Raw genomic sequence first — 10,858 nt, forward strand, 5'->3', positions numbered from 1 at the left:
TACGCAGGCCTCTCACTGTCGTGGCCTCTCCCGTCGCGGAGCACAGGCTCCGGACGCGCAGGCTCAGCGGCCATGGCTCACGGGCCCAGCCGCTCCAAGGCATGTGGGATCCTCCTGGACCGGAGCACGAACCCGTGTCCCCTGCATCGGCAGGCGGACCCCCAACCACTGCGCCACCAGGGAAGCCCTCTAGCTTTATCTTTAATAACTTGCCCTAAAAAGCCTGTGTCTAGTCATACTGAACTAGGTGTTTTCCAAACACACTACACATCTATTTTTTACATTTGTTCATGATGTTCTCTGAGAATATGATTCCTTTCCTTTTCTGTTTTATGAAAGGCTATTTATTTTTCAAAGGCCCAGATCAATGGGTAACGACATTTGTAAACCGGTCCAGGAGAAATTAATCACTCCTTCCCTCTGTTCCCAATGCACAGTGGTTCTCAAACTTTGAGACTCATGCAACAGTCACCTGGAAAACTTGTTAAAACACTGACTGCTGTGCCACCTCGTTTCTGATTCCATAGGTCTAGGGTGGGGCCCACGAATCTGCATTTCTAACAGGTTCCCAAGTGATTTTGCTGCTAATGGTCCAGGGAGAACCAATGCCACAGTACACTTTTAAAGCACTGATCAGACGGTATTTATATAGTATTATATTTAGCCATGTTTGGTTTTTTTTTGTTTGTTTGTTTTTTTTTTGTGGTACGCGGGCCTCTCTCTGTTGTGGCCTCTCCTGTTGCGGAGCACAGGCTCCGGACGCACAGGCCCAGTGACCATGGCTCACGGGCCCAGCCGCTCTGCGGCATGTGGGATCTTCCCGGACCGGAGCACAAACCCGTGTCCCCTGCATCGGCAGGCGGACTCGCAGCCACTGCGCCACCAGTGAAGCCCACCATGTTTGCTTTTTTATTATTTAAAATCTCCCTTACGGTGTTGTGTGCTTTCTAAGGTTAGAGATTAAGTCTTTCATTTTTGCATTTAATATAGTACTTGGCAAAGAGCAAATATCAGTAAGTGTATGACAAAAATGAATCCTCTTGGTGACAGACAAATGTCCACAGCTCAAGGGATTAAGTAACTTTCTAACAGACACAGTTCTTGGGAATATTACCTCAGAAGGCCTCAATATTACCTTTACTAAAATGGCACATTAGACTTTAGATAGCATTTTCATATCTATGATCCTAATCATTATCCTATGCAACTGATCAAGCAGGAAATGTCATCTTTTTTTTTTTTTTTTTTTTTGGCTGTACCACGCGGCATGTGGGATCTTACCACTGGACCACCAGGGGAGTTTCCGTCATCTCTTTACAGATTAGAAAACTGAAGTTTAGAGAGGCTGACCTACCCAAGATCACAAAATGGAGCTAGCAGTAGAATTCAGGTCTTTAGTGCGGTGCTCTATAATAGCACTCTGCTTCTCAAACAAAAACCACTAAGGTTTGAAAGACAAATTATTGCGGTGCCCATGGGCAAAGCGAAAAATGAGGGAGGAAAGAGCTGGGCCAGGCTCCTTAATTAAGAGTAAAAAGATGCAAGCCAAGAAGACATGGCACACTAAGGGAAAGGAATTGATCCAAACAATTAAGTATTTATTTCTGTCTAGACCTTGTTTACTGCTATTTAATGAAGGCCACTTTTTGGACTAGAGACTAGTATATTAGAGAAAAAACAGAAAAAAAAAAAAAAAAGTGCCTGAAAGGGAAAGACTGGAAATATAAAAAGGGCAAGGAGACTGGATTTGAGGAGAGACTATGAAAAGAACAGAGACCCTAGATATGACTTCACCTAGGAAGAAGAGCCTACTGGAATGACAAAGACAGTTTAAAGTAGTATGAAAGAAAACAGCAAAAGGAGGAGGAGTTTAGAAACATACTCAGGTATCCTACTGGAGTTTCAAAAGGGTTCTGAAACAGAAGTGATCATCTTACCAAGTAAATGCCTGTGTGGTCAGGCAGAAAAAAAGACAAGAAAAAAGTACCAAAGGAATGTAAGAGTATAGGAGGGGAAAATAATGAAAAGATCGGTGGCCCCCAACATAATGATGGGGTTGCTAAATGGTGTTCCTTGGATGGTTCTATTTCCAAAACACAAACCAAATAAATTCCAAGGTGCCAGGTGAGGATTTCCTTCCTTACCTTGCACTTTCTAGGTATCCTGAAAAAGCACAGATTATCTTCAAATGTTCCAGAATCCCTAAAGTAGAGGCATCTACTCAACTCATTTCTAATAAAGGATGTAGGAAGAGTTTTGAAGAACTCATAAAGTAAATAGAGAGGGTGTTACTAATGATGCTTCTGCTTTCACAGGTAGTTCAAGGACTAGTCAACCAAGAGGTTTAGAGTAAACAGATCAGCCTGGAGTTTGGGCACCTGGCAACCTAACATTTAAGGAGAACTCAGCTGTCAGTTCAACAGATTACGTAAAAGGAGCTGAGCTGCCTGGGCTGGGGAATTTGGGGGTGGCAGACTCACATGTCAGTGTAGCCACCCTACATCAGGATCAACATGTACACAGAAGGACTCAATGGGCCCAGAAGCTCACCTACCAGGAAAAAAAGGGCTCAACTGGGCATGATTCCAGTGTGCTTGCCTTTCTTTACTTGGGTGCCAGCCAATCATGTAGGGCTTCCTAACGACCCCCACTCCATCTCTTCATCCCAGGGCACCAATGAGGGCCCTTGGTTATATAACAAGCATTTTGTGGTGGTCTCACTATGCAGACACATAGGCTGTTTCCTTTGTAAGACTACATCTGTGCTCCAAACATGCTAAAGCTTTAACCACCTCCCTCTCATTTGCTCTCATACCTATTGTTGTAATTAGACCGCAGAACATGTAACTTATTATTATTATTATTATTTTTTGCGGTACGCGGGCCTCTCACTGCTGTGGCCTCTCCCGTTGCAGGGCACAGGCTCCGGACGCGCAGGCTCAGCGGCCATGGCTCACGGGCCCAGCCGCTCCGCGGCACGTGGGATCCTCCCGGACCGGGACATGAACCTGTGTCCCCTGCGAGTCCTCGGCAGGAGGACTCGCAACCACTGCACCACCAGGGAAGCCATAACTTATTTTTAAACTACCAACTATCAGAAAGCTGAGAGAAACGAGGAGAAGCCCGGGATTTAAGAGAGATATACAGAAAAGGCAGCCAGAGGACATTACGGAAAACCAGAGGAAAAGAAGTAAAGTGTTAGAAAATACTGTGTTTGGATGGACTTGGAAGGCATTATGGTTAAGTGAAATAAGTCATATAGAGAAAGACAAATACTGCATAATCTCACTTACATGTGGCATCTAAAAAATACAAAAAACTAGTGAAAATAACAAAAAAGCAGACCCACAGATATAGAGAACAAACTAGTGGTTACCAGTGGGGAGAGGGTAGGGGAGGGGCAATATAGGGGTGGAGGATTAAGAAGTACAAACTATTAGGTATAAAATAAGTTACAAGAGGAATTCCCTGGAGGTCCAGTGGTTAGGACTCACTACTTTCAATGCCAGGGCCCGGGTTTGATCCCTGGTCAGGAAACTAAGGTCCCCAGAGCTGCACGGCGCAGCCAAATAAATAAATAAATAAGCTACAAGAATATATTGTACAACATGGGGAATATAGCCAATATTTTACAATAACTATAAATGGAGTATAACCTTTAAAAAATTGTGAATCACTATATTGTACACCTGTAACTTATATAATATTATACAGTAACTATACTTCAATACAAGAAAAAAAAGGGCTTCCCTGGTGGCTCAGTGGTTAAGAATCTGCCTGCCAATGCAGGGCACACGGGTTCGAACCCTGGTCCAGGAAGACCCCACATGCTGCAGAGCAGCTAAGCCATATGCCACAACTACTGAGCCTGCACTCTAGAGCCCATAAGCCACAACTACTGAGCCTGCATGCCACAACTCTGAAGCCTGTGTGCCTAGAGCCTGTGCTCCACAACAAGAGAAGCCACCGCAATGAGAAGCCCGTGCACCGCAACAAAGAGTAGCTCCCACTTACCTCAATTAGGGAAAGCCCACATGCAGCAACGAAGACCCAACGCAGCCAAAAAATAAATAAATTAAAAAAAAAAAAAAAGAAAGAAAGAAAAAGAAAATACTGGGCTTCCCTGGTGGTGCAGTGGTTAAGAATCCGCCTGCCAATGCAGGGGACACGGGTTCGAGCCCTAGTCCGGGAAGATCCCACACTCCGTGGAGCAACTAAGCCCGTGTGCCACAACTACCAAGCCTGCACTCTAGAGCCAGTGAGCCACAACTACTGAAGCCTGCGCGCCTAGAGCCTGTGCTCCGCAACAAGAGAAGCCACCGCAATGAGAAGCCCATGCACCGCAACAAAGAGTAGCTCCCACTTACCTCAATTAGGGAAAGCCTACACGCAGCAACGAAGACCCAATGCAACCAAAAATAAATAAAATAAATAAATTTATAAAAAAAAAAGAAAGAAAGAAAATACTGTGTTTACTGTGTTTGACAGACTGACAGATAGGAAGGCTGGGACACTCCAGAACCAACCTGCTCACATTTGGATGCTTAAAGGTCCTTGCCTATTCTAAGAACAAAATATTTGTTCACTTTTTTCTCCTGAGGCTAAAACACAATTTAAGGATATATATCTAACACTCCAAGATAAAAAGGAAGATAAATGCAGCTTCCTAAAGAATAAATCTACATTGACAAAATACATATCCTCCCCAAAGATTATAAAAATCACGGCCATAATATTTGCTCCAAGCTGGCTTCTTCCAACCATGCACTTCTTGCACTGTTTTCCTAGATAACCTTAGTCACAAAGTTCGAATTTTCCAAATTCATAAGGAAGCCTAAAACGAGATCATCACACCTCAGGCCCTGAGTGTCTGGGACCAGAATTTCTTCATTTTTCTTTTCTGCCTAATCATGCCTCTCCTTTCTGATCAAATTCTTTTCTTTTTCAGCAATGTAAATTGTTTTTCCCCCCAGATCTATTCATGTTGGTGTTTTAATCCCTGAAGTGAGGAAAAAGTAATACCACATTTCTTACCTAGGATACTTGATAGAATGCCAAGAGTACTAACCAAAGACAAAAATCTCTGGATAAATTCAATGCATCTGCCTGGAGGACCAACTTTAACTAGAGTGGAGGTGGGGGTGCTAGCCCTAAAACAAACGTAAAGACAACAAATAAAAATCACCTAAAATTTTAATTAAAAAAAGAAATTCCATGTTTGCTTGTGGTGGAAGAACCCCTTATAGCTCCTTCACTCTCCTCTCCTGTTAAGTATACTTCAGTGGAAAGGTTTGACAAACACTAAATTTAGGGAGTGACAGAAGATAAAGGAACATTTATATTCATTAAGTAGACATTTATTGAGAGCTTTCTATGCACCTGACACTTTGGTAAATGCAAGGAATATACAAATGAAAAAGCATAGGTCTCTACCCTTAAGACTATTAAAATCCTCGCTGAATATTAAAATCTCATGAGACAATGTAAAAAATGCTGCTGGTCAGACGCCACCACTGAGAGATTGATTTAGTCTCAGGTTGGGCCCTGACATCAAGAGGGTTTTTGTTTTTTGTTTTAAATAAAGATTCCCCCAGGTGATTAGCAGCAGGGTCAAAAACCACATAGCATTACACTGACCAGTTTCCTGCTGTTTCTGACTAAAATGAGCATTTCTACCCAGGAAAAAAGTATGCATAAACTGCAATTCACCTATAAAAAGAGAATCTTAAAAGTATGGAGCTCTTGTTTAACAAAAAGGAGGAAGGAGGGAATAAGAAAGGAAAGAAGGAAGAAATCAATTTAGAGATATTTGAAAACAGATTCTGAGGAACAAGAAGATATGAGATAGTACTAGGCCAGGCCAGATGACAGAAGGTATCCAAACACACCTCACCTTCTGTCATTTATTTCTTTTTTTCTCAGCTACACCCACTCCACACCTGGGATCAGGAAAGATTTTCAGATAAAATGAAAAAAAAAAAAAGAAAAGAAAAAACAGGAAAAGCAAAACCCTCATGTTGCTTAAATAAAAAGGTATTTGCTAAATTAGGATTTCATAAGAGGCGGAGATACAGAGATTTGTTTCCAGGTTAATTAGAACAATCCCAGGGAAAAAAATAGGGGAAGAGTCTTTCTCAGAAGGTGAATTGGCCTTATGCTTTCTGCAGACTTGGCATCAATAGAGATGATCAACTCCTTTAGGCAGGAAGTTAGAAATATTTTGTTTTTCAGGTTTTAAATTTTTGTAAGTGGAAATGGGGGATGAGGGAGCAGTGCATACAGAGGGAATAAATGCTGTTATTTCAAAATGAGATTAGCATTAGCATATAGAGAAGAAGCCTTGGTTGGAAAGTATCAGCATGTATAGGAAAAGTCATTCCAATACCAGTAGCCAACTAGAGCCTCAGGACAAAATAAAGCTAAATTATTTTCTCATTTTTTCACCTCCAGGCCACCGTGAGCATAACTTGATGATCAGGGAGCATAAGAGAAAAAACAGTTAAAGCAAACTGTCAATCTCTCAAAACAAATGAATAAACAAGTCACCCACAAAGTAAAACCAAAAGGGTAAAAACTCCCTTACAGTTACTTCCAAATTATGATAATAGCTAACACATGATGCCTACTATGTGCCAAGCACTGTCCTAAGCAATTTATTTATATTACTACCTTAATCCTCTCATCAACCCTATGAGGTGGGCACTATTATTAGTTCCATTTTACTGAAGAAACTGAGGCAGAGACATTAAGTAGCTAATCACAGACTATGAGGCCAATAAATGGCACAGCAGGGATCTGAACCAGTCAGTTGGCCCTGTGCTCTAAACCACTAAGTTATGCTGCCTCATTTATGTGAGAAAACTATTTTCAGGCCTGGCTTTGGTCAAAAGTATTAAAGTTGTAGCTACTTTCTTTCTTTCTTTTTTTGGCCTTGTGGCCATGCTGCGCAGCATGTGGGATCTCAGTTCACGCCCCCACCTCCCCACCCCCAGTCATTCCCCCTGCAGTGGAAGGGCAGAGTCCTAACCACTGGACTGCCAGAGAATTCCCTGTAGCTACTTTCTTGATACAGTTGTAAGAAATGGTTGAATAAATAATGCTGCACAAATTATTTTTTGGTTCTTCATCAGAGTAGTTAATTTCCTAAAAACAAAATTCTTGCTTTTGTGTTATTTGTTGTTTAAAAATAAAAGAGGTGAGGGGAGCTAAAGCTGAGCCTTTGGAAATTTGTTTTACCATCAGGTTAACAGCTGCCCTTTGACATCCCTTAACAATACAAACATCACAGTCACCCTAGTTAGAAGACCCATCTAAATCCACCAAAATAAATCATACAGAAAAAAACCTGGGATTCCCTGGTGGTCCAGTGGTTAGGACTCTGCGCTTGCACTGCAGGGGACCCAGGTTCGATCCCTGGTCGGGGAACTAAGATCCTGCAAGCTGCACTGCACAACCAAAAAACAAACAAACAAAAAACTTACAGGAAGAGGTCAGAAGAAGGGTGAGGTAATCTACAAGAATTCCTTTCCCCAAATTCAGCATTTTATCTCACTAGCTAATTCACTTCAGAGAATGTAAAGACATTCACTTCGTGCTTCCAGTATAGGGGCAGAGAAAGATCATTAGACATCTCAACCCTCCCACAGACATGCCACTTAAAGGTCTGAAATAGGAGAGCAGGGAATGAGCAGCAATACAAAAACATGAAATAGGATTATCTTACTGCCCTGTACTTAACTGATTATCTTTACTTTCAATACAAGTGAAAATGCAGAGGGAACAACTTCTGCCCAAGGATATGACTGGCACGCACAGTCACTGAAAGAAGTAAAGAGGCTGACCCAAAACCAGATCCTTTTTTTTTTTTTTTTTTTTTTTGTGGTATGCGGGCCTCCCTCTGTTGTGGCCTCTCCCGTCGCGGAGCACAGGCTCCGGACGCGCAGGCTCAGCGGCCATGGCTCACGGGCCCAGCCGCTCCGCGGCATGTGGGATCCTCCCAGACCGGGGCGCGAACCCGGTTCCCCTGAATTGGCAGGCGGACGCGCAACCACTGCGCCACCAGGAAAGCCCAGACCAGATCCTTTTAAAAGACATACAAATCATCCTCAGCCTGCAACTGCTTCTCAATTACATAGCTTCTGACAGCATCTTTGTCCTCATTTACTATGGTCTTCTGCCATCCAGCCCTCCACACCTAGAACTCTTTGCTTGGATAAGAATTGGTTCTCTTTCATTTACCTTCTCAGTCCCCAAGAACCCCACCTATATTTAAACCCAATCAAATAAGTATTAACTGGAGAGTGACTGCCATAGGTCTCTCCGTTTCCAGAGAAACTAGTCAATAATGTAGTAAGAGAGCAAAGAACACTGCACTAGAAAAATGTGATTTATGCTTCTTTCCACCATTCAACAATTGTAACCCAAGGAATATAACAATCTCCCTAGGCTTCTCTTACTTCTGACATAAAGCTACCACCTTAGTGGCCTTAAGGCAGAGGACCAGCTCATATATTAACATCTCTTTCATATAATTATTTGATAATTCAACTCAACAAGCATTTGTTTCTCCAAACTCTGCTTCACTGGGGAGAAAATGATAAGTGAAAGTCAAAATCTTTACAACTAGTGGTAAGGGAAGCTTAAGGAACTATTTTCTTGAGAAACCACAACTGTGAGGCGTTTTTTATTAGAATCATTCTACATCTCTTACCCTAGCATTCAAAACCTTTCAATACAGCTCCTCCACTCCAGCTAGTTCATTTCCATCTTGTTTTTGCTTGTGTTGTTAACCTTTCTCTGAACCTGTAACACTTTTCTCTTGCTTGCTTCTCTAAGATCCCAAATCTGAGTTCATCTTTTCCATTAGCCTTGTCCCACACCAATCCCTCACTCAGCTTTCTATATATCATGTACTATGTTTTCGCTTACTAGCAATTTTATAACTTGATTTTCCCTTTGGGCTCTTTTTAAAGTCTTGGATAGAATTCAGATTCATTATCAAAGGAATGACTGCTGATAAGTAAGCCTCACACTTAGATTTGGGAAAGAATTTCATTTTTAATATAGTAAACGGAGGGTCTGCGAAGTTTCAAGGCTGTGAACAGCTGGGCTGGCACTGGTTTGAGACAACCTACGACACGTGAAGTGAGAGAATAACCACCGCACTTCTCAAGAGTTGGTCTATGCATGATTCTGGTCCCTAACCAGTTACCTGTTCAGGGTCCTGTATGCACCTTCCACATTCCCTTCCTGTACCATCACAGTCCTGGCAATGAACTTCAGATGTTTTGCCATGACCTTGAATTTAAGTCTTCAGTCTGCAGGACCTAAAGTATGACGGAGAAAGGGGCAGTAAAGTATAGAGACCAGCTAATAAAGAAAAATACAACAGAATACACAACGACGTAGCTTATTCAGGGCCCGGAAATGCAACGGGCTCTGGAACATGCGCGACAGGGGCAGGTGCAAGTCCTCCTATCCTAGGAAGTATACGCGACTTGTTATCAAGATTCGCCCGATCTCTTTGCCAATACAAACCCTACCATAGGGAAGAAGACAGACAGTAGCAGGGCGTCCCCACGGAGATTTATCTGGCCGGTCACGGGAGACCGGGACGCGCCGCAGGCGCCCCCTCTCCCTCCCAATTACCTCTCCTCGTCCCAGGACGGTTTGGGGTGGGAGTCGGGAACAGAGTCTCTCCGTGCTTGGAAGGGGGAAATCGCGAGAACCGCGCCCTCCCGCCACACCCGCCTCACTTTATCCTAGCCCCACACAAGGTCCTCACCCCTCAGCGCCCAGCCGACTGGAAGCCCGCCCCGACCGGAAGCGGAAGTTGCGTGATCTCCAGCGCCGCACGAAGACAATGAGGCTGAAATTGAAATGAAGCTACGTGGAAACCATGGCAACCGCCCTTCTGGCCGGGGTTGGCTGTTTCTCTAGTCCTCCCCCACCACCGCCAACCCCCGGGCCTGGACTCAACACCTGACAAAGCAAAATGCTTGTTGCCTTAAATTCCGCCCTAAACAGATTCCTCGCTTTCTCCTGGAGTCGCCGTCCTTCGGCATCAGAGGTCAGCCCGATTCCGTACCCCTTAATCCTATTAAATCTTTTTTTTTAATTGAAGTATAGTTGATTTAAAATGTGGTGCCAATCTCTGCTGTAATCCTATTAAACCTTAAATAGATATTTAATCCATTTCTTTTTCTGGAAGGAAAATAAGAAAAATAGGCGAAGCTTCCTGAGCATGCTTCCTGTTTTCGCCAAGGACAGATTCCTTGAGATCTGCTCTCCGGATGGAAAAGAGCTTTACCCCCTCATCTGCCTGAAAACTAAGGGAAAAAAATGAAATGAACATGCTATCAGATTCCTATAACATCACCTTCTCAGACATTTTACTAAATAAAGTGAAATCACTGAAGAAAGAATTTGGAGGGACTTCCCTAGTGGCGCAGTGGTTAAGAATCCGCCTGCTAATGCAGGGGACACGGGTTTGAGCCCTGGTCTGGGAAGACCCCACATGCCGCGGAGCAGCTAAGCCCGTGCCTAGAGCCGCTGCTCTGCAACAAGAGAAGCCACCGCAATGAGAAGCCCGTGCACCACATCAAAGAGTTGCCCCCACTCGCCTCAACTAGAGAAAGCCTGCGAGCAGCAACGAAGATCCAACGCAGACAAAAATATAAATTAAAAAAAAGAGAGAGTTGGGAAACACCTGCAGGATTTAGAATCAAAGACTTTTATGTCAGCTTCTATCCCATTTGTCTCCTAGTGACACTTAGTATAAATAACTCCTTTTTTATTTCTTCCTCATTGTGGAAACAGCTTTCCTTTTATTTTATTCGTATGTTACTTCTACATATAT

At 43.2% G+C, this 10,858-nt stretch overlaps 1 protein-coding gene and 1 non-coding gene across 3 annotated transcripts in view; one reads left to right on the forward strand and one right to left on the reverse strand.

Moving 5' to 3' along the window:
• Positions 1 to 9,801, reverse strand: part of MRPS21 (mitochondrial ribosomal protein S21) — an 18,877-nt gene extending 9,076 nt beyond the window's left edge. Inside the window, exons 1-2 of one of the 2 annotated variants that reach the window (XM_007109702.3) lie at positions 9,785 to 9,801; positions 9,212 to 9,326 (exon numbers count right to left, since the gene is read on the reverse strand). In XM_007109702.3, the coding sequence (XP_007109764.1) occupies positions 9,212 to 9,294 (83 nt within the window). In that variant the 5' untranslated portion in view covers positions 9,295 to 9,326; positions 9,785 to 9,801. Of the gene's footprint in view, positions 1 to 9,211; positions 9,327 to 9,648; positions 9,759 to 9,784 lie in introns of those variants that run through there. The other variant, XM_024116227.3, reaches the window with a different exon arrangement.
• Positions 7,353 to 7,425, forward strand: TRNAA-UGC (transfer RNA alanine (anticodon UGC)). The gene has a single exon. It is a non-coding gene; the product is annotated as a tRNA-Ala (tRNA).
• Positions 9,802 to 10,858: the final 1,057 nt, after the last annotated feature.

Source organism: Physeter macrocephalus, chromosome 4 (genome assembly GCF_002837175.3).
Source record: "Physeter macrocephalus isolate SW-GA chromosome 4, ASM283717v5, whole genome shotgun sequence".
Taxonomy (NCBI): Eukaryota; Metazoa; Chordata; class Mammalia; order Artiodactyla; family Physeteridae; genus Physeter; species Physeter macrocephalus.